The 24427-nt window shown below is 46.1% G+C and overlaps 1 protein-coding gene across 1 annotated transcript in view; it reads right to left on the bottom strand.

Moving 5' to 3' along the window:
* The window catches only part of ca12 (carbonic anhydrase XII), a 55254-nt gene extending 31366 nt beyond the window's left edge, over positions 1-23888 (bottom strand). Inside the window, exons 1-2 of the mRNA XM_042326731.1 lie at positions 23531-23888; positions 19520-19540 (exon numbers count right to left, since the gene is read on the bottom strand). Of these exons, the coding sequence (XP_042182665.1) occupies positions 19520-19540; positions 23531-23600 (91 nt within the window). The 5' untranslated portion in view covers positions 23601-23888. The remainder of the gene's footprint in view (positions 1-19519; positions 19541-23530) is intronic.
* Positions 23889-24427: the final 539 nt, after the last annotated feature.

Genomic DNA, 24427 nt, shown 5'->3' with positions numbered 1-24427 from the left:
CGGATGGAAGCCTGAGAATCAGCCCCAAAAATTTCTTGGGGGCTCAGGGAGAGTGTGGCAGAGTCAGGAGTCAGACCTGAGCCAACTCTCCCTGTTTATCGTGAGGAGCCAAGGAGGAGACCAGAACCAGAGACTGTGAAGGAGTTAATGGGGAAATTGGAGGAGAGAGAAATGAGGGAGTTGCTGTGTTGGTGCTTTTTGCATGGAATTCGCCCGACGGAACGTGTTGGGGATTTGATGGCACCTGGGTTAGCGCTCCATACTCGTCCTGAGGTGCGTGTTAGTCGGCTGGTGAAGTTGGTGCCAGCCTCACGCACCAGGCCTCCTGTGCACATCCCTAGCCTTGCACATCCTGTGCCAACACTGCTCTCAAGATCTCCAGTACGCCTTCACGGTCTAGCCCATCCTGTGCCACCTCCACACTCCAGTCCTCCGGTAGCAGCTCCCCGCTCCAGGCTTCCTGTGCGTGTCCTCGATCCAGTACCACCAGTTCCAGCACCATGCACCAGGCCTTCAGTGTGCCTCGCCTGTTCAGCGCAGCCAGCGCTTTTCTCCTCTCCTGCGCTGCTGGAGTCTCCCGCCTGTTTAGCGCAGCCAGAGCCTTTCTCCTCTACAGCGCTGCCGGATCCTCCCGCCTGTTCAGCGCAGCCAGAGCCTTCCTCCTCTACAGCGCTGCCGGAGCCTCCCGCCTGTTTAGCGCAGCCAGAGCCTTTCTCCTCTCCTACGCTGCCGGAGTCTCCCGCCTGTTCAGCGCAGCCAGAGCTGCCAGCCTGCATGGAGAAGCCAGAGCTGCCAGCCTGCATGGAGCAGCCAGAGCTGTCAGTCCGCATAGAGCAGCCAGAGCTGTCAGTCTGCATGGAGCAGCCAGAGCTGTCAGTCTGCATGGAGCAGCCAGAGCTGTCAGTCTGCATGGAGCAGCCAGATATGTCAGTCTGCATGGAGCAGCCAGAGCTGTCAGTCTGCATGGAGCAGCCAGAGCTGCCAGTCTGCAAGGAGCAGCCAGAGCTGTCAGTCTGCATGGAGCAGCCAGAGCTGTCAGTCTGCATGGAGCAGCCAGAGCTGCCAGTCTGCATGAAGCAGCCAGTCTGCATGGAGCAGCCAGAGCTGTCAGTCTGCAGGGAGCAGCCAGAGCTGCCAGTCTGCATGGAGCAGCCAGAGCTGCCAGTCTGCATGAAGCAGCCAGAGCTGTCAGTCTGCATGGAGCAGCCAGAGCTGCCAGTCTGCATGGAGCTGCCAGTCTGCAAGGAGCAGCCAGAGCTGTCAGTCTACATGAAGCAGCCCGAGCTGCCAGTCTGCATGAAGCAGCCAGTCTACATGGAGCAGCCAGAGCTGCCAGTCTGCATGAAGCAGCCAGAGCTGTCAGTCTGCATGGAACAGTCAGAGCTGTCAGTCTGCATGGAGCAGCCAGAGCTGTCAGTCTACATGAAGCAGCCCGAGCTGCCAGTCTGCATGAAGCAGTCAGTCTACATGGAGCAGCCAGAGCTGTCAGTCCGCATGGAGCAGCCAGAGCTGTCAGTCTACATGAAGCAGCCCGAGCTGCCAGTCTGCATGAAGCAGCCAGTCTACATGGAGCAGCCAGAGATGTCAGTCTGCATGAAGCAGCCAGAGCTGTCAGTCTGCATAGAGCAGCCAGTCTGCATGGAGCTGCCAGTCTGCATGGAGCTGCCAGTCTGCAAGGAGCTGTCAGTCTGCACGGAGCTGTCAGTCTGCACGGAGCTGTCAGTCTGTAAGGAGCTGCCAGTCTGCAAGGAGCTGCCAGTCAGCACGGAGCCGCCAGAGCGGTCAGTCTGTAAGAAGCCGCCAGAGCTGTCAGCCTATATGGAGCAGCTAGTGCCGCCAGTCTGCCCAGCGCCGCCAGTGCCCCCAGTCTGCCCAGCGTCGCCAGTCTGCCCAGCGCCGTCAGTCTGCCCAGCATCGCCAGTCTGCCCAGCATCGCCAGTCTGCCCAGCGTCGTCAGTCTGCCCAGCGTCGTCAGTCTGCCCAGCACCGCCAGTCTGCCCAGCACCGCCAGTATGCCCAGCGCCGCCAGTCTGCCCAGCGCCGCCAGTCTGCCCAGCATCGCCAGTCTGCCCAGCGCCGCCAGTCTGCCCAGCGCCGCCAGTCTGCCCAGCGCCGCCAGTCTGCCCAGCGCCGCCAGATCTGCCAGTCAGCCAGACTCTTCCAGATCTGCCAGTCAGCCAGACTCTTCCAGATCTGCCAGTCAGCCAGACTCTTCCAGATCTGCCAGTCAACCAGACTCTTCCAGATCTGCCAGTCAACCAGACTCTTCCAGATCTGCCAGTCAACCAGACTCTTCCAGATCTGCCAGTCAACCAGACTCTTCCAGATCTGCCAGGCAACCAGACTCTTCCAGATCTGCCAGTCAACCAGACTCTTCCAGATCTGCCAGTCAGCCAGGATCTGCCAGTCAGCCAGGATCTGCCAGTCAGCCAGGATCTGCTGAAACCACCAGCCAGCCAGGAGCTGGTAGATCTATCTACCTGCCTGAGCTTCCTCTCACTCCTGAGCTTCCTCTCACTCCTGAGCTTCCTCTCACTCCTGAGCTTCCTCTCACTCCTGAGCTTCCTCTCACTCCTGAGCTTCCCCTCAGTCCCGAGCTGCCTCGGTCCCGAGCTGTCCTTCAGTCCCGATCTGCTCCTCAGTCCAGTGGGGTTCTGGGTGGGGACTACTAGGCCATGGTCGGCGGCGAGGGTGGACTATCCAGGGACGAAGGGAGAGGGGACTAAGACATTAAAGGAGTGGGGTCCACGTCCCGCGCCGGAGCCGCCACCATGGACAGACGCCCACCCGGACCCTCCCTATTGTTTTGAGGTGCGTTCGGGAGTCCGCACCTTAGGGGGGTTCTGTCACGCCCTGGTCAAAGTATTTTGTGTTTATCTTTATGTATTTGGTCAGGCCAGGGTGTGGCATGGGGTTTTTGTAATTGTGGTGTGTTTGTCTTGGGGTTTTGGTGGTGGTATTGGGATTGTAGCTTAGTGGGTTGTCTAGCAAGGTCTATGGCTGTCTGGAGTGGTTCTCAATCAGAGGCAGGTGCTTATCGTTGTCTCTGATTGGGAACCATATTTAGGCAGCCATATTCTTTGAGTTTGTCGTGGGTGATTGTCCTTAGTGTCTTACTTGTACTCTCTGTTAGTTTGCACTAGATAGGCTGTTTTCGGTTTTCATTACGTTTATTGTTTTGTAGTGTTTAGTGTTTAGTCGTGTTTAGTGTTTAGTCGTGTTTACGTTTTGTTTAATAAATATGGATCGCAATCGACACGCTGCAGTTTGGTCCGACTCTCCTTCATCACCACTAGAAAACCGTTACACGCTTATTTTCCACAGTGTAATTATCCCTGCGTTTCCTGTCCGTCTGTGCCAGTTCGTCTTGTATGTTTAGTTAAGTCAACCAGCATGTTTTTCCCGTTCTCCTCTTGCTATTCTCTTTTCGATAGTCTTCCCGGTTTTGACCCCTGCCTTACTCTGGACTACTTTCCCACCTGACTGACCATCCTGCCTGCCCTGACCTTGGTTCTGCCTGCCCTGACCTTGGTTCTGCCTGCCCTGACCTTGGTTCTGCCTGTCCTGACCTGGATTCTGCCTGCCCTGACCTTGGTTCTGCCTGCCTGCCCTGACCTTGGTTCTGCCTGCCTGCCGTGACCTTTTTGAGTCTCCGGTATCCGAGTTAAAGGCGGCCAGCAAACTGCTTGACTTACGTCAAAACTCCCGTCCCTTCCCCTGCCCCGTCCATATGACTGTGCCATTGATCTTCTCCCAGGCACTAGACCACCTCGGGGTCAGTTGTTTTCTCTGTCTGAACCAGAGACCAAAGCTATGGAGGAGTACATAGAGGAGACTCTGGCCACTGGGGCCGTCCGTCCGTCTGCATCTCCTGCCGGTTCAGGGTTTTGCTTTGTGGAGAAGGACAAGACCCTGCACCCGTGCATTGACTACCGGGAACTTAACGATATCACTGTCAAAAACCGTTACCCCCTACCTCTCCTCAGCGTTTGAACCTCTCCAAGGGGCAACCATATTTTCCAAGTTGGACCTTCAAAATGCCTAGCACCTGGTTCGGATACGCAAGGGGGATGAGTGGAAGACAGCCTTCAACACAGCCAGTGGAAATTATGAGTACCAGGTCATGCCATTTGGACTCGCCTACACCCCTACTGTCTTCCAGGCATCGGTCAATGATGTGCTTGCTAAACCAGTTTGTGTTCGTCTATCTGTCTATCTACATCCTGTTTTTTTCCCCAATCCGCCAGAGAACATCAATGTCAGACAGGTCCTTCAGCACCTCAGGTCCTTCAGCACCTCACGTCCTTCAGCACCTCCTGGAGAACTAACTGTTTGTGAAAGCTGAGAAGTGTGAGTTCCACCGCTCTACTAACACCTTTCTGGGATATGTCATTGCTGAGGGCAATGTTCAGATGGATCCTGGAAAGGTGAAAGCAGTGGTGGATTGGCCTCAACTAATGTCCATTGTGCAGTTGCAACGGTTTCTTGGTTTTGCAAACTTCTACCACCGTTTCATTCGGGATTACAGCACCCTGGCGTCCCCCCTCTCGGCACTCACCTTTCCCAAGGTACCGTTGAAATGGTCTCCAGCTGTCGACAAAGCCTTCATGGACCTGAAGCATCGGTTCACAACAGCACCCATCCTCATCCATCCGGACCCCTCATGTCAATTTGTGGTGGAAGTGGATGCTTCTGATGTTGGAGTGGGGGCCATCCTGTCCCAGCGATCTGCACAAGACCAAAAGCTTCATCCATGTGCCTTTCTATCCCATCGTCTCAATCTTGCTGAGAGGAACTACGATGTTGGCAACCGAGAACTCTTGGCAGTGAAGATGGCATTGGAGGAGTGGAGGCACTGGCTGGAAGGAGCAGAACAGCCATTCCTGGTCTGGACCGACCATAAAAACCTGGAACATCTCCGTTCAACCAAGCGCCACAACTCAAGGCAGGCCCGGTGGGCCCTCCTGTTTACCAGATTCAACTTAACCATTTCCTACCATCCTGGGTCCAAAAATGTGAAGCCTGATGCTCTCTCCCGCCTATACAGTTCCACTGCCTCTACCTCTGAAACCATTCTCCCTACCTCATGCTTTGCTGCCACTATGGATTAGGGTATTGAGAACCTGGTTCGCGAGGAGCAACGCTCCCAACCTGGACCTGAAGGGGGCCCGGCTAACCGGCTGTTTGTCTCTAACCCAGTCCAGCCCCGGGTCCTGGAATGGGCTCATTCCTCCAGGCTGACCTGTCATCCAGGGTCCCGACGTACACTAGCCTTCCTTTGACAATGTTTCTGGTGGCCCACAATGGTCCCTGACGTCTCTGCCTTCGTCACTGCATGCACTCTGTGTGCTCAAAACAAGACTCCATGACAAGCTCCTTCTGGCCTCATGCAGTCACTACCGTTTCCTCATCGTCACCTGGTCTCATATATCTCTGGACTCCCTCCGTCTGATGGCAACACTGTCATTCTGATGGTAGTCGACCGGTTCTCCAAGACTGCCCATTTCATCCCTCTCCCCAAACTACCTTCTGCCAAGGAGACGGCCCAGCTTATGGTGCAGCATGTCTTCCGGATCCATGGACACCCGGTAGACATGGTCTCTGATCGGGGTCCTCAGTTCTCGTCTCAGTTCTGGAAGGCATTCTGCACCCTTATTGGGTCGTTGGCCAGCCTGTCATCCGGATTCCATCCCCAAACTAATGGTCAGTCGGAGTGAGCCAACCAAGACCTGGAGCCAGGGAGGCTGTCGACGTACCTGGGGAAGAGCCAGGGAGGCTGTCGACGTACCTGGGGAAGAGCCAGGGAGGCTGTCGACGTACCTGGGGAAGAGCCAGGGAGGCTGTCGACGTACCTGGAAAAGAGCCAGGTCGGCTGTCGACGTACCTGGGGAAGAGCCAGGTCGGCTGTCGACGTACCTGGAGAAGAGCCAGGGAGGCTGTCGACGTACCTGGAGAAGAGCCAGGGAGGCTGTCGACGTACCTGGGGACGTACCTGGGGAAGAGCCAGGGAGGCTGTCGACGTGCCTGGGGAAGAGCCAGGGAGGCTGTCGGCGTACCTGGGGAAGAGCCAGGGAGGCTGTCGACGTACCTGGGGAAGAGCCAGGGAGGCTGTCGCCGTACCTGGGGAAGAGGCAGGGAGGCTGTCGACGTACCTGGAGAAGCGCCAGGTCGGCTGTCGACGTACCTGGAGAAGAGCCAGGGAGGCTGTCGACGTACCTGGGGAAGAGCCAGGGAGGCTGTCGACGTACCTGGGGAGAGCCAGGGAGGCTGTCGACGTACCTGGGGAAGAGCCAGGGAGGCTGTCGACGTACCTGGGGAAGAGCCAGGGAGGCTGTCGACGTACCTGGGGAAGAGCCAGGAGACTGTCGACGTATCTGGGGAAGAGCCAGGTCGGCTGTCGATGTACCTGGGGAAGAGCCAGGTCGGCTGTCGATGTACCTGGGGAAGAGCCAGGTACCTGGGGAAGAGCCAGGTCGGCTGTCGACGTACCTGGGGAAGAGCCAGGGAGGCTGTCGACGTACCTGGAGAAGAGCCAGGGAGGCTGTCGACGTACCTGGAGAAGAGCTCTATTCTCAAGACCAACTCCAGGTATCGTTGACAAGCGGACCGTCACCAGACCCCAGATCCCCGCTACGCATTGGGCAGATGGTATGGCTTTCCTTACTCTCTACTGATCTGCTCTACTTATTAAAGAACACAATGTCTCATCACAACCTGCTCTACTTGTTAAAGAACACAATGCCTCATCACAACCTGCTCCCCTTATTAAAAGACACAATGCCTCATCACAACCTGCTCTACTTATTAAAGAACACAATGCCTCATCACAACCTGCTCTACTTATTAAAGAACACAATGCCTCTGCATTGATTTACTTACCAAACATGATTTACAAGTTGAATTATGAACTTGCGGAGGTATCTAAATTATCTTAACCCTTGTTGACTAATGGGTACAAAATGACCTGCCATTATGCTTAACAGCAGAGAAAACCCCCTAAATGATATTTGTTCAACTTGAAATGTGATGACGTTTCCTAGAGTGACCCCAACATTAGAAAAAGTGAAACATCTCCTTTGTTATTAATATTTCCATGAAAGCTGTACACCACCAGGCTACAACGCTTGTCTGTACACCATCAGGGTACAACGCTTGTCTGTACACCACCAGGGTACAACGCTTGTCTGTACACCATCAGGCTACAACGCTTGTCTGTACACCACCAGGGTACAACGCTTGCCTGTACACCACCAGGCTACAACGCTTGTCTGGACACCACCAGGGTACAACGCTTGTCTGTACACCACCAGGGTACAAAGATTGTCTGTACACCACCAGGGTACAACGCTTGTCTGTACACCACCAGGGTACAACGCTTGTCTGTACACCACCAGGGTACAACGCTTGTCTGTACACCACCAGGGTACAACGCTTGTCTGTACACCACCAGGGTACAAAGATTGTCTGTACACCACCAGGGTACAAAGATTGTCTGTACACCACCAGGGTACAAAGATTGTCTGTACACCACCAGGGTACAAAGATTGTCTGTACACCACCAGGGTACAAAGATTGTCTGTACACCACCAGGGTACAAAGATTGTCTGTACACCACCAGGGTACAAAGATTGTCTGTACACCACCAGGGTACAAAGATTGTCTGTACACCACCATGGTACAAAGATTGTCTGTACACCACCAGGGTACAAAGATTGTCTGTACACCACCAGGGTACAAAGATTGTCTGTACACCACCATGGTACAAAGATTGTCTGTACACCACCAGGCTACAACGCTTGTCTGTACACCACCAGGGTACAAAGATTGTCTGTACACCACCAGGGTACAAAGATTGTCTGTACACCACCAGGCTACAACGATTGTCTGTACACCACCAGGGTACAAAGATTGTCTGTACACCACCAGGTTACAAAGATTGTCTGTACACCACCAGGGTACAAAGATTGTCTGTACACCACCATGGTACAAAGATTGTCTGTACACCACCAGGTTACAAAGATTGTCTGTACACCACCAGGCTACAACGATTGTCTGTACACCACCAGGGTACAAAGATTGTCTGTACACCACCAGGGTACAAAGATTGTCTGTACACCACCATGGTACAAAGATTGTCTGTACACCACCAGGTTACAAAGATTGTCTGTACACCACCAGGGTACAAAGATTGTCTGTACACCACCAGGGTACAAAGATTGTCTGTACACCACCATGGTACAAAGATTGTCTGTACACCACCAGGCTACAACGCTTGTCTGTACACCACCAGGGTACAAAGATTGTCTGTACACCACCAGGGTACAAAGATTGTCTGTACACCACCAGGCTACAACGATTGTCTGTACACCACCAGGGTACAAAGATTGTCTGTACACCACCAGGTTACAAAGATTGTCTGTACACCACCAGGGTACAAAGATTGTCTGTACACCACCATGGTACAAAGATTGTCTGTACACCACCAGGTTACAAAGATTGTCTGTACACCACCAGGCTACAACGATTGTCTGTACACCACCAGGGTACAACGATTGTCTGTACACCACCAGGGTACAAAGATTGTCTTAGGGTCATTTTTGACCCAGCAGTTATAAAATCATTTACACACACACACACACACACACACACACACACACACACACACACACATAAAATTCATGAAAGCATTTTATACTAATGGGGAATGCAGTCAGAGGCACGCTTCAGTGCCCAACAGGTCATAGATCTGATTTCTTCAGATGTCCAGGAGGAACAAGAGAACAATTATTTAGAAGAAGAGGAGGTATCTGAAGAAGAAGATGGGGAAGAATACAACCCAGAGCACGATGCATCATCTTCAGATGAAGAAGAGGACGGTGAAGAATACAACCCAGAGCATGATGCATCATCTTCAGATGAAGAAGAGGACGGTGAAGAATACAACCCAGAGCACGATGCATCATCTTCAGATGAAGAAGAGGACGGTGAAGAATACAACCCAGAGCATGATGCATCATCTTCAGATGAAGAAGAGGACGGTGAAGAATACAACCCAGAGCACAATGCATCATCTTCAGATGAAGAAGAGGACGGTGAAAGAGAGTGAAAGAGATGAAAGAGAGATAAATAACATGGTCCTTCTCACCATATGACAAGCAGGGCAGGATGGCAGCACAAAATGTCATAAGGATGACCCCAGGGCCCACAAGACATGCAGTTGCCCACGACATCGCCTCGACATTCTACATGTCCATCACACCAGCCATCGAAAAAATCATCCTGGAGATGACAAATTTGGAGGGTTTCTGTAAATATGGAGACAACTGGAAAAGGATGGATGAGATTGACCTGCCTGCCTACATAGGGCTGCTAATCTGAGCGGGTGTGTATTGGCCCCGAGGCGAGGCTACATAGGGCTGCTAATCTGAGCGGGTGTGTACTGGCCCCGAGGCGAGGCTACATAGGGCTGCTAATCTGAGCAGGTGTGTATAGGTCCGGAGACGAGGCTACATAGGGCTGCTAATCTGAGCGGGTGTGCATAGGTCCCGAGGCGAGGCTACATAGGGCTGTTAATCTGAGCGGGTGTGTATAGGTCCCGAGGCGAGGCTACATAGGGCTGCTAATCTGAGCGGGTGTGTATAGGTCCCAGGCGAGGCTACATAGGGCTGCTAATCTGAGCGGGTGTGTATTGGCCCCGAGGCGAGGCTACATAGGGCTGCTAATCTGAGCGGGTGTGTATAGGTCCCGATGCGAGGCTACATAGGGCTGCTAATCTTAGCGGATGTGCATAGGTCCCGATGCGAGGCTACATAGGGCTGTTAATCTGAGCGGGTGTGTATAGGTCCCGAGGCGAGGCTACATAGGGCTGCTAACCTGAGCGGGTGTGTATAGGTCCCGAGGCGAGGCTACATAGGGCTGTTAATCTTAGCGGGTGTGTGTAGGTCCCGATGCGAGGCTACATAGGGCTGCTAACCTGAGCGGGTGTGTATAGGTCCCGAGGCGAGGCTACATAGGGCTGCTAATCTGAGCGGGTGTGTATAGGTCACGAGACGAGGCTACATGTAGTCTCTGGGATGCAGAGAGTGGAAGGGCGATTTTCCACGATGCCACTGAAAGTCTTTCACACTTTTTGTATTTTGTAGTTGAATTCCTCATTGTATATATAGTTCAAGACTGTTATTGTTTCCATTCAATAAAATACATTCAAAACTACTTTCTGCACATTTCTACCACTTTCTTAGGCTATACAAGTGCTATCTCTTGCTAAAACAAAATATGTTTCCACCTATGCAGTACCTTTATCAATAATAATAATAATAATAATAAACCTCTACTTTAGTAAAGAAAACAACTATTGACAGGTGTGTTGTTGTAAAAACGAGTGGTGTCCACTGATTAAATGCAGTCTTTCTGCACTGTGAAGAGGGAAAACCCAGATATTCACAACGTTTGTGATGAATGACAGGTTGTTTCTTCAAGCAAAATACATTTGGGGGTTTATAATTAATTCATTAAATTATTTAAAACTCAATTAAGCTGCTTTATTTTAGGGGTTTAGTGAAGGCGGGTCATTTTTTTTTTTTACCCTAAGGACAAGTGGAGTATACAGAATGTTAAGACTACTCAATGTTCACTGCTAATCTAAATGATCTCCATATCCACTGCTAATCTAAATTATATCCATGTCCACTGCTAATCTGGAAGATGAGTTGAGTTATGAACTGCAGCAGAGGTATCTAAGTTATCTCCATGTCCACTGCTAATCTAAATGATCTCCATGTCCACTGCTAATCTGGAAGGGTCACCTGTGACTACAGGGTGGGGGACTAACACATTCCCACATTTCAGATATAATTTATCGAAATGAATTAGCATTACATTACAACACCACCCTGTTGCAAATGTTTCTCTCAGGAAGTTAGAATAGGAAGTGTTTTTCCTGGGTGCCACTGTCTGACAGTCAGCTGATTGTTGAATAGAGTTAACAGACAGACAGCAGACAGGTCTCTCATTTAAAATGAATTAAAAGAACCTCACTGCCTGCTGATCGGACATAGTGGTATAAACTTGGTTATAAAGATAGCTGCACCCTGTCGTTAATGTTTCTCTTGGGAAGTGGTTTTCCATGTTGGTTTTACAGGGTGTGATAACAGTCAGCAAAAAGAATCTGACAGACAGACAGAAAGACAGACAGGCGGTGTCTCTGTCATTAATGAGCTGTCACTGGGTGGGGGACAAACACATTTCATACCAAACCCATCTAAATATAAATCAGGCGTAAGTCATGAATTAACAGGATGGTCCAGCTACCCACAGACCTTCATAAAACCACAATCATTTCCTCCATTCACTATAAACATTAGACCTCAAAATACAGAACAGAAATATGAACTCATTGCCATAACAAATCTGGGTTTATTCCAGAGATATAAACTCATTGCCATAACAAATCTGGGTTTATTCCAGAAATATAAACTCATTGCCATAACAAATCTGGGTTTATTCCAGAGATATAAACTCATTGCCAATAACAAATCTGGGTTTATTCCAGAGATATAAACTCATTGCCATAACAAATCTGGGTTTATTCCAGAGATATAAACTCATTGCCAATACAAATCTGGGTTTATTCCGGAAATATGAACTCATTGCCATAACAAATCTGTGTTTATTCCAGAGAATAATGACAAAGTACTGTCGTAACATGTATATGTAACAAAACAGCTGTAAGTACTGTGGTAAAATGTATATGTATGAAACGTAGATCAGCAGATATATTAATAATGATATGTAGATCAGTAGATATATTAATAATGATATGTAGATCAGTAGATATATTAATAATGATATGTAGATCAGTAGATATATTAATAATGATATGTAGATCAGTAGATATATTAATAATGATATGTAGATCAGTAGATATATTAATAATGATATGTAGATCAGTAGATATATTAATAATGATATGTAGATCAGTAGATATATTAATAATGATATGTAGATCAGCAGATATATTAATAATGATATGTAGATCAGCAGATATATTAATAATGATATGTAGATCAGTAGATATATTAATAATGATATGCCGATCAGTAGATATATTAATAATGATATGTAGATCAGCAGATATATTAATAATGATATGTAGATCAGTAGCTATATTAATAATGTAGATCAGTAGATATATTAATAATGATATGTAGATCAGCAGATATATTAATAATGATATGTAGATCAGCAGATATATTAATAATGATATGTAGATCAGTAGATATATTAATAATGATATGTAGATCAGTAGATATATTAATAATGATATGTAGATCAGTAGATATATTAATAATGATATGTAGATCAGCAGATATATTAATAATGATATGTAGATCAGCAGATATATTAATAATGATATGTAGATCAGCAGATATATTAATAATGATATGTAGATCAGCAGATATATGAATAATGATATGTAGATCAGTAGATATATTAATAATGATATGTAGATCAGTAGATATATTAATAATGAAACGTAGATCAGCAGATATATTAATAATGATATGTCGATCAGCAGATATATTAATAATGATATGTAGATCAGCAGATATATGAATAATGATATGTAGATCAGTAGATATATTAATAATGATATGTAGATCAGTAGATATATTAATAATGAAACGTAGATCAGCAGATATATTAATAATGATATGTCGATCAGCAGATATATTAATAATGATATGTAGATCAGCAGATATATTAATAATGATATGTAGATCAGCAGATATATTAATAATGTAGATCAGTAGGTATATCAGAGTGATCTCAATAATCCAGAAAATAAACTATAGTTAAGAAGTGGAAATCTACCAGTCCTCCGTCGTTAACACAACCTTAGTCCACGTCATCAGCGCTCGGGGAGCAGTTCCTGGGGTTAACTGCCTTGATCAAGGGTGAGAACATGTGGGTCTCAGTAGGTGTGATGTAGTTGATGTAATGTACTTTTAGTGTAGTGTATTTTTAGGCAGGGAGGCACCCAATAATCGACAACTCCATCAGGCTATGTCACCAGGACCACAGTCTGAGACAGGTCCATTAGGCTATGTCACCAGGACCACAGTCTGAGACAGGTCCATTAGGCTATGTCACCAGGACCACAGTCTGAGACAGGTCCATTAGGCTATGTCACCAGAACCACAGTCTGAGACAGGTCCATCAGGCTATGTCACCAGGACCACAGTCTGAGACAGGTCCATTAGGCTATGTCACCAGGACCACAGTCTGAGACAGGTCCATTAGGCTATGTCACCAGGACCACAGTCTGAGACAGGTCCATTAGGCTATGTCACCAGGACCACAGTCTGAGACAGGTCCATTAGGCTATGTCACCAGGACCACAGTCTGAGACAGGTCCATTAGGCTATGTCACCAGAACCACAGTCTGAGACAGGTCCATTAGGCTATGTCACCAGGACCACAGTCTGAGACAGGTCCATTAGGCTATGTCAAGAACAATAGTCTGAGACAGGTCCATTAGGCTATGTCACTTGCAGGGTCCATTAGCCATCAGACCAGTCTGAGACAGGTCCATTAGGCTATGTCACCAGGACCACAGTCTGAGACAGGTCCATTAGGCTATGTCACCAGGACCACAGTCTGAGACAGGTCCATTAGGCTATGTCACCAGGACCACAGTCTGAGACAGGTCCATTAGGCTATGTCACCAGGACCACAGTCTGAGACAGGTCCATTAGGCTATGTCACTCAGGACCACAGTCTGAGACAGGTCCATTAGGCTATGTCACCAGGACCACAGTCTGAGACAGGTCCATTAGGCTATGTCACCAGGACCACAGTCTGAGACAGGTCCATTAGGCTATGTCACCAGGACCACAGTCTGAGACAGGTCCATTAGGCTATGTCACCAGGACCACAGTCTGAGACAGGTCCATTAGGCTATGTCACCAGGACCAGGACCACAGTCTGAGACAGGTCCATTAGGCTATGTCACCAGGACCACAGTCTGAGACAGGTCCATTAGGCTATGTCACCAGGACCACAGTCTGAGACAGGTCCATTAGGCTATGTCACCAGGACCACAGTCTGAGACAGGTCCATTAGGCTATGTCACCAGAACCACAGTCTGAGACAGGTCCATTAGGCTATGTCACCAGGACCACAGTCTGAGACAGGTCCATTAGGCTATGTCACCAGAACCACAGTCTGAGACAGGTCCATTAGGCTATGTCACCAGGACCACAGTCTGAGACAGGTCCATTAGGCTATGTCACCAGGACCACAGTCTGAGACAGGTCCATTAGGCTATGTCACCAGGACCACAGTCTGAGACAGGTCCATTAGGCTATGTCACCAGGACCACAGTCTGAGACAGGTCCATTAGGCTATGTCACCAGAACCACAGTCTGAGACAGGTCCATTAGGCTATGTCACCAGGACCACAGTCTGAGACAGGTCCATTAGGCTATGTCACCAGGACCACAGTCTGAGACAGGTCCATTAGGCTATGTCACCAGAACCACAGTCTGAGACAGGTCCATTAGGCTATGTCACCAGGACCACAGTCTGAGACAGGTCCATTAGGCTATGTCACCAGGACCACAGTCTGAGACAGGTCCATTAGGCTATGTCACCAGGACCACAGTCTGAGACAGGGGAAGCAGACCGTCAAAACAATAATCTAGTCTAGTACACTGTAAAAAACAACATCACAATCATCTTGCAGCTGGTTGCCTTTCAATTGCGTAAATACTTTCGCTCCTCTAATAGAGGGACAACATACAAAAAGTACTGTAATTTATAAACCGTTCACCTGTTATGGATAAAAATAGGCAACATGAAAAGCAAAATGAATTAGTAATTTTACTCAACAAGCTTTTTCAAATTCAGCTCACTTCGAGCTAACTTTGTTGAGAGAACAAACATTTACTCATTAGCTCAATTTCTTGTCCTTCTGAAGTCTACCCAACTCACAGGATAACGCTTATTAATCAATGGTTAAGGTGGCTTTTTTACAGTGAAGGCAAATATAAATGTGTATTTTGACTCGTGTTTTTATGCATTCAGCTCACTAACCACATTTACATCCAAAGTTTGTGATGGAAACTTTCGGTACAATTTTATAAACGCCGACAGATAATGCATTTTTCTTCATAATGGTTGTCAAGGTTGTGCGCTACTGGTAAGGAGTCGGGCGCAGGAGAGCAGAGAGTTGTGATCAGGCGCACTTTATTTGGCAGAAGCACAAAAGACAGACGCAACTGCGTCAAAAAAATCCCCAGCCAATGGCAAAAGTGAATAAGCACGAAAACACTCACAATAATGCAAATGTATGACAATAAACATACTCCGGGTCAAAACACGATACCCGGGGAACCAACCATTCTGGCGCGTAACACTAAACACAATACCCGGGGAAACAACCAGTCTGGCGCGTAACACTAAACACAATACCCGGGGAAACAACCAGTCTGGCGCGTAACACTAAACACGATACCCGAGGAACCAACCAGTCTGGCGCGTAACACTAAACACGATACCCGAGGAACCAACCAGTCTGGCGCGTAACACTAAACACAATAACCGGGGAACCAACCAGTCTGGCGCGTAACACTAAACACATTACAAAACAATTCCACACAAAGACATGGGGGGGGGGGAACAGAGGAATATATATACATGCAGTGTGATTAGGGAATGTTAACCAGGTGTGTGGGGAACAAGACAAAACAAATGGAACAATGAAAAATGGAACAGTGATGGCTAGAAGGCCGGCGACGTCGACCGAAGTCGTGACAATGGTGATGGTAAAATTAATTATGTAAGACATGGAGGTGGAAACAAAGATTGATATAATAACCATCATATTGAAGTAAACTTGGAGTCAGGAGAAGATATGTTGTGTGGTCCTCCCAATACGACTCGGGAAACTATATAGTTTATTAGGCCACAGATGAAATAAGTGATGATGAACTTCACAGGATGGTGAAAGTGCCTGGTGATGAGCTTGATGCTGCTCCCCAATAAATATTGAGGGTTTTATTCTGGTGACATGATGATCGATGCTTGACTGCTGTTTGACAAATACAAATAATGTTGCTCTTATCCATAATACATCTTCATTTAGACTGACACATCTCTCATAAACTATACATTATAATGTGGATTATATTTAATAAACTATACATTATAATGTGGATTATATCTCATAAACTATACATTATAATGTGGATTATATCTCATAAACTATACATTATAATGTGGATTATATCTCATAAACTATACATTATAATGTGGATTATATCTCATAAACTATACATTATAATGTGGATTATATCTCATAAACTATACATTATAATGTGGATTATATCTCATAAACTATACATTATAATGTTGCTCTTATCCATAATACATCTTCATTTAGACTGACACATCTCTCATAAACTATACATTATAATGTGGATTATATCTCATAAACTATACATTATAATGTGGATTATATCTCATAAACTATACATTTATGTATAGCCCTCCAGGCAAGCTTCAATGCCATACAACTCTCCTTCCGTGGCCTCCAATTGCTCTTAAATACAAGTAAAACTAAATGCATGCTCTTCAACCGATCGCTACCTGCACCTACCCGCCTGTCCAACATCACTACTCTGGACGGCTCTGACTTAGAATACGTGGACAACTACAAATACTTAGGTGTCTGGTTAGACTGTAAACTCTCCTTCCAGACCCATATCAAACATCTCCAATCCAAAGTTAAATCTAGAATTGGCTTCCTATTTCGCAAGAAAGCATCCTTCACTCATGCTGCCAAACATACCCTTGTAAAACTGACCATCCTACCAATCTGAAGGCTTTGACGATGTCATTTACAAAATAGCCTCCAATACCCTACTCAACAAATTGGATGCAGTCTATCACAGTGCAATCTGTTTTGTCACCAAAGCCCCATATACTACCCACCATTGCTGAACCTGTACGCTCTGTTGGCTGGCCCTCGCTGAATACTGCTGAAGCTGAAAACCCACTGGCTCCATGTCATCTACAAGACCCTGCTAGGTAAAGTCCCCCTTATCTCAGCTCGCTGGGATCACCATAGCATCTCCCACCTGTAGCACACGCTCCAGCAGGTATATCTGAACTGCTGAGTCACCCCCAAAACCAAAGGCTTTCTTTGGCCGCTACTGAAGGATCCTTACAGTTCTCTGCTGCCAATGACTGGAACGAACTACAAAAATCTCTGAAACTGGAAACCCTTATCTCCTCACTAGCTTTAAGCACCAACTGTCAGAGCAGCTCACAGATTACTGCACCTGTACATAGCCCACCTATAATTTAGCCCAAACAACTACCTCTTTCCCTACTGTATTTCATTTATTTATTTATTTTGCTCCTTTGCACCCCATTATTTTTATTTCTACTTTGCACATTCTTCCATTGCAAAACTACCATTCCAGTGTTTTACTTGCTATATTGTATTTACTTTGCCACCATGGCCTTTTTTGCCTTTACCTCCCTTCTCACCTCATTTGCTCTCATTGTATATAGACTTGTTTATACTGTATTATTGACTGTATGTTTGTTTTACTCCATGTGTAACTCTGTGTCGTTGTATCTGTCGAACTGCTTTGCTTTATCTTGGCCAGGTCGCAATTGTAAATGAGAACTTGTTCTCAACTTGCCTACCTGGTTAAATAAAGGTGTTCTCAACTTGCCTACCTGGTTAAATAAAGGTTAAATAAATAAATAAAATAAAACATTATAATGTGGATTATATCTCATAAACTATATATTATAATGTTGATTATATTTCATAAACTATACATTATAATGTTGATTATATTTCATAAACTATACATTATAATGTGGATTATATTTAATAAACTATACATTATAATGTGGATTATATTTCATAAACTATACATTATAATGTGGATTATATTTAATAAACTATACATTATAATGTGGATTATATCTCATAAACTATACATTATAATGTGGATTATATCTCATAAACTATACATTATAATGTGGATTATATCTCATAAACTATACATTATAATGTGGATTATATCTCATAAACTATACATTATAATGTTGCTCTTATCCATAATACATCTTCATTTAGACTGACACATCTCTCATAAACTATACATTATAATGTTAATTATATCTCATAAACTATACATTATAATGTGGATTATATCTCATAAACTATACATTATAATGTTGCTCTTATCCATAATACATCTTCATTTAGACTGACACATCTCTCATAAACTATACATTATAATGTGGATTATATCTCATAAACTATACATTATAATGTGGATTATATCTCATAAACTATACATTATAATGTTGATTATATTTAATAAACTATACATTATAATGTGGATTATATCTCATAAACTATACATTATAATGGCTAGAGACCACATGTCAAGACCAGAGTAGGTGCATTTGGCTAGAGACCACATGTCAAGACCAGAGTAGGTGCATTTGGCTAGAGACCACATGTCAAGACCAGAGTAGGTACATTTGGCTAGAGACCACATGTCAAGACCTGAAGGAGAGTAGGTACATTTGGCTAGAGACCACATGTCAAGACCAGAGTAGGTACATTTGGCTAGAGACCACATGTCAAGACCAGAGTAGGTACATTTGGCTAGAGACCACATGTCAAGACCAGAGTAGGTGCATTTGGCTAGAGACCACATGTCAAGACCAGAGTAGGTACATTTGGCTAGAGACCACATGTCAAGACCAGAGTAGGTACATTTCCTACTTAACACAACAGTTTTTGTGACAAAACTATCGATAGAGTTGAAAATGCAAGTAAAATACTTTAACCTTTACATTTTTATTTGGTACATGAAAACGTGATAAAGTAAGATTTGGGTGCATTACATCATCACGCACTGATTTTTATCTGCATTAAGTCAGTTTGGTGGAAAATCAGCGTGGGGGGGAAATGTGCCTATTTTATTTATGCAGATTTTAGAATATTTGCATGAAAATCTGTCGCCATGGAAACCTCGCTACTGAGGGCAAAGTTTGTTGAGTGAAGAAACATTCACATATTAGCTCAATTTATTACGTCAAATGTTATCTTCAGGCCCCTCTACACCAACATGTTATCTCTACATCCCCATGTTATCTCTACATCTCCATGTTATCTCTACCACCACCATGTTATCTCTACATCCCCATGTTATCTCTACATCTCCATGTTATCTCTACCACCAACATGTTATCTCTACAACTCCATGTTATCTCTACCACCACCATGTTATCTCTACATCTCCATGTTATCTCTACCACCACCATGTTATCTCTACATCCCCATGTTATCTCTACCACCACCATGTTATCTCTACCACCACCATGTTATCTCTACATCACCATGTTATCTCTACATTCCCATGTTATCTTCAGACCTCTCTACATCGCACAGTTATTAGCCATAAATAAATAATCCACTTACCAGTGTATGCCCATTTAGCACCTGAAACAGAAACAGAAAAATGAACATAATTATAATATTTATTCCTTCATCGTTATATGATGAGATATTCGTCTGATCTGATGTAACTGCCAAAATAATGGAAACACTTGAGTAAATGACTGTTCTGGCGGCTCTGTTATGGTGTAGGGTGCATTTTTCTGACATGGTTTAGGTCTACTCAACCCCTTAGAGGGCAAGGTAAACAGCCATTCTGAGGGATCAACTCCTATGGTGAATCATTTATATCCTGATGGGAGAGGCAATCTTCCAGGATGACAAGGCCCCCATCCACAGCACGTGACTGGTCACTGAATGCTTTGATGAGCATGAGAACTATGTAAACCAACCCAATTGAATACTTATGGGAGATTCTGGAGCGGCGCCTGGGAAAGCATTTTCCACCAACATCAACAAAACACCAAATTATGGATTTTCTTGTGGAAAAATGGAGTCGCAATTCTCCAATACATCAAAGTCAACATCAAAAAACGTCATGAAGGTTCAATTACTGAAGGCTACTGCAGATGCTGAAAGCTACTGAAAAAACTACTATGAAGGACTGAAGGCTGCTGACTGAAGGCTACTGAAGGCTGACTGAAGACTGAAGGATACGTAAGAATACTGAAGGCTATTAAAGGATGTTGAAAGCTTCTGAAAAATACTGAAGGCTACTGAAGGCTGCTGAAGGCTACTGAAGACTGCTGAAGGAGACTGAAGGCTGCTGAAGGCTACTGAAGGCTACTGAAGGATGCTGAAGGCTGCTGACGGCTACTGAAGCTACTGACGGCTGTTGCAGGCTACTGAATGCTAGTGAAGGCTGCTGAAGCAGGCTGAAGGATACTGAAGGATGCTGAAGGATGCTGAAGGCTACTGAAGGAGGCTGAAGGCTACTGAAGGAGGCTGAAGGCTGCTGAAGGCTACTGAAGGCTGCTGAAGGCTACTGACGGCTGCTGCAGGCTACTGAAGGATACTGAAGGCTGCTGAAGCAGGCTGAAGGATACTGAAGGCTACTGAAGGCTGAAGGCTACTGAAGGCTACTGAAGGAGGCTGCAGGCTACTGAAGGATGCTGAAGGCTGCTGAAGGAGGCTGAAGGCTGCTGAAGGATACTGAAGGATGCTGAAGGATGCTGAAGGCTACTGAAGGCTGCTGAAGCAGACTGAAGGATACTGAAGGATGCTGAAGGATGCTGAAGGCTACTGGAGGCTACTGAATGCTACTGAATGCTACTGGAGGCTACTGAAGGATGCTGATGGCTACTGGAGGCTACTGAAGGATGCTGAAGGATGCTGAAGGCTACTGAATGATGCTGAAGGCTACTGAAGGATGCTGAAGGCTACTGAAGGATGCTGAAGGCTACTGAAGGAGGCTGAAGGCTGCTGAAGGCTACTGAAGGATGCTGAAGGATACTGAAGGCTACTGAAGGATACTGAAGGATGCTGAAGGCTGAAGGATACTGAAGGCTACTGAAGGATGCTGAAGGCTACTGAATGCTACTGGAGGCTACTGAAGGATGCTGAAGGATGCTGAAGGCTACTGAAGGATGCTGAAGGATACTGAAGGCTGCTGAAGGATACTGAAGGCTACTGAAGGATGCTGAAGGCTACTGGAGGCTACTGAAGGATGCTGAAGGATGCTGAAGGCTACTGAAGGCTGCTGAAGGATGCTGAAGGCTACTGAAGGATGCTGAAGGCTACTGAATGCTACTGGAGGCTACTGAAGGATGCTGAAGGCTACTGAAGGATGCTGAAGGATACTGAAGGCTACTGAAGGATGCTGAAGGCTACTGAAGGCTACTGAATGCTACTGAAGGCTACTGAAGGATGCTGAAGGATACTGAAGGCTACTGAAGGATGCTGAAGGATACTGATGGCTACTGAAGGCTACTGAAGGCTGGCTAAAGGATGCTGAAGGATAAGGATACTGAAGGCTACTGAAGGCTACTGAGGCTACTGAAGGAAGGCTGCTGAAGGCTGAAGGCTACTGAAGGATGCTGAAGGAGGCTAAGGTTACTGAAGGCTGAAGGCTGCTGCTAAGGCTACTGAAGGAGGCTGAAGGCTACTGAAGGATGCTGAAGGATGCTGAAGGCTACTGAAGGATACTGAAGGATGCTGAAGGATGCTGAAGGCTACTGAATGATGCTGAAGGATGCTGAAGGATACTGAAGGCTACTGAAGGATGCTGAAGGCTACTGAAGGATGCTGAAGGATACTGATGGCTACTGAAGGCTACTGAATGCTACTGGAGGCTACTGAAGGATGCTGAAGGCTACTGAAGGATGCTGAAGGATGCTGAAGGCTACTGAAGGATGCTGAAGGATGCTGAAGGATACTGAAGGATACTGAAGGCTACTGAATGATGCTGAAGGCTACTGAAGGCTACTGAAGGATGCTGAAGGCTACTGAAGGAGGCTGAATGATGCTGAAGGCTACATGATGCTGAAGGAGGCTGAAGGCTACTGAAGGATGCTGAAGGCTACTGAAGGATGCTGAAGGATGCTGAAGGCTACTGAAGGCTACTGAAGGCTGCTGAAGGCTACTGAATGATGCTGAAGGCTACTGAAGGCTGCTGAAGCAGGCTGAAGGCTTCTGAAGGATGCTGAAGGCTACCGGAGGATGCTGAAGGTTTCTGAATGCTACTGGAGGATGCTAAATGATGCTGAATGATGCTGAAGGCTACTGAAGGATACTGGAGGCTACTGTTGTTTTGATAAAAGTGTCTGCCTGCTGAATTATTCCAAGACAACGTTCTTTCCATTGGATAAAACCTGGGTCTTCCCATTGGCTAAAACGTACTGCCCCTATCTTCCCATTTGCTAAAACCTATTGCTCTGGTCTTCCCATTGGCTAAAACCTGCTGCTCTGGTCTTCCCATTGGCTAAAACCTGCTGCTCTGGTCTTCCCATTGGCTAAAACCTGCTGCTCTGGTCTTCCCATTGGCTAAAACCTACTGCTCTGGTCTTCCCATTGGCTAAAACCTGCTGCTCTGGTCTTCCCATTTGCTAAAACCTGCTGCTCTGGTCTTCCCATTGGCTAAAACCTACTGCTCTGGTCTTCCCATTGGCTAAAACCTGCTGCTCTGGTCTTCCCATTGGCTAAAACCTGCTGCTCTGGTCTTCCCATTGGCTAAAACCTGCTGCTCTGGTCTTCCCATTGGCTAAAACCTGCTGCTCTGGTCTTCCCATTGGCTAAAACCTGCTGCTCTGGTCTTCCCATTGGCTAAAACCTGCTGCTCTGGTCTTCCCATTGGCTAAAACCTGCTGCTCTGGGCCGTACCGGTCAGTTTCAGTACCAAGCAGACCAACTGACTCAAACACTAGCCTATTATCATCTGAAATGACGGACCCAAACAGAGTAACTACTGTATCATCAGCTGAACAGGATTCAACATGCTCAAAGATTAAATGATAGGACTTACACCTGCCTTCAGGCACCTCAGCTCACCTACATCTCTCACCATCTGTTTCCATCAGTACTGTGCCATGCGAATAAGGGAGTGAAAGACAATGCCACATAACTGCTATTGATTATTCATAGTTTATCAATATCTCAATTTAAGATAAATACTTTCTGATTATTCCCACTCAAACCGAAGTTCATAGTGTTTTTTAGATGAAGGTACAATCTGACATCATGAAACATTGATATATTTCTTGTGATCCTATAGGTTAACAGAGTCAATCAGGTACATCTTTCCTATTTGTTTTAAACATGAATGCATATGATAACAACAACAATACTACAGCCGTAGCCGTGTTACACTGCATATGAGCTGCATAAAAGTTCCTCATCAGAGTTGGACCAATTTAATCAAGTCTACAACATCCTAAAAACGTTAAGCCAAGTTCAGGTTTATCATCTTTTTATTTTTACCATGCAGTCCGGACAACAGAGTCCCCACAGCAATCAGAAGAGACGAGAGGTTATTCTTACCATGCAGTCCGGACAACAGAGTCCCCACAGCAATCAGAAGAGACGAGAGGTTATTCTTACCATGCAGTCCGGACAACAGAGTCCCCACAGCAATCAGAAGAGACGAGAGGTTATGTGTATGGGTCTGCATCGTTGTGTCTCTACACAGGTGCACTTCAGAAGAACACCACAGGAACAATCGTGGAGCAGACGCTTGAGATGCACCGACTTTTATGGAAGTCCGTCGGCTTCGTTATAGCGCCCCGCCATGACGTCAGAGCCACAGCAACATCGTCGTCGTGCCCCCGTCCCTCGTCCCCTGTGACAGGTCAGAATCAGCAACGACCGCAACTGGTAATCATGCACACTCAACACTTTGCGCAATGTGGAAAACGTCAGCAAAATCTGAAGACACACTAGCCATTACAGGACGTCAGAATCATAGCGCAGATGCATTGAGATTTCTCCAACGTGCAGCGGACACGTCTACGGGTGGAATTATGGAGATGTGGGGCTCTCCAAGTTGTCACGAGAATTCCAGCGCTTCAGAATTCCAGAAACTCCCACAGCATACAGAACAGTGGCATGACATACAGGCTATGCACCTCTCTCAAACTATGATGCACTTCAGTATTGTATTGTAATACTATTTGTTGAATAGCCTACCAGATACACTCAAATTAAGATTTCATTATGGATAATTCTGTTTAAATATATTAAATTAATTATTGTACAAATATATATTTTTTTTAAATAATATAATATAAGAAATCTATACTTTATTGGCCACTTTGTTAGAAGAGATTTGTGTGCCTTTTCCCCAATGCCAACAGATACACACATATGCTGCAATGGTGCCTTGGTCCTCAAGGGCACAACAGAGTTATTGAACCTGGGATCAAAGCATCATGGTCTGGGACGATAGTCTCCACTCACAGTACGTCCCTGGTCTGGGACGATAGTCTCCACTTACAGTAC

The sequence above is a fragment of the Oncorhynchus tshawytscha genome, linkage group LG01, assembly GCF_018296145.1.
Source record: "Oncorhynchus tshawytscha isolate Ot180627B linkage group LG01, Otsh_v2.0, whole genome shotgun sequence".
In the NCBI taxonomy this organism is placed as follows: Eukaryota; Metazoa; Chordata; class Actinopteri; order Salmoniformes; family Salmonidae; genus Oncorhynchus; species Oncorhynchus tshawytscha.
This window is presented reverse-complemented; position numbering and strand designations above follow the sequence as displayed.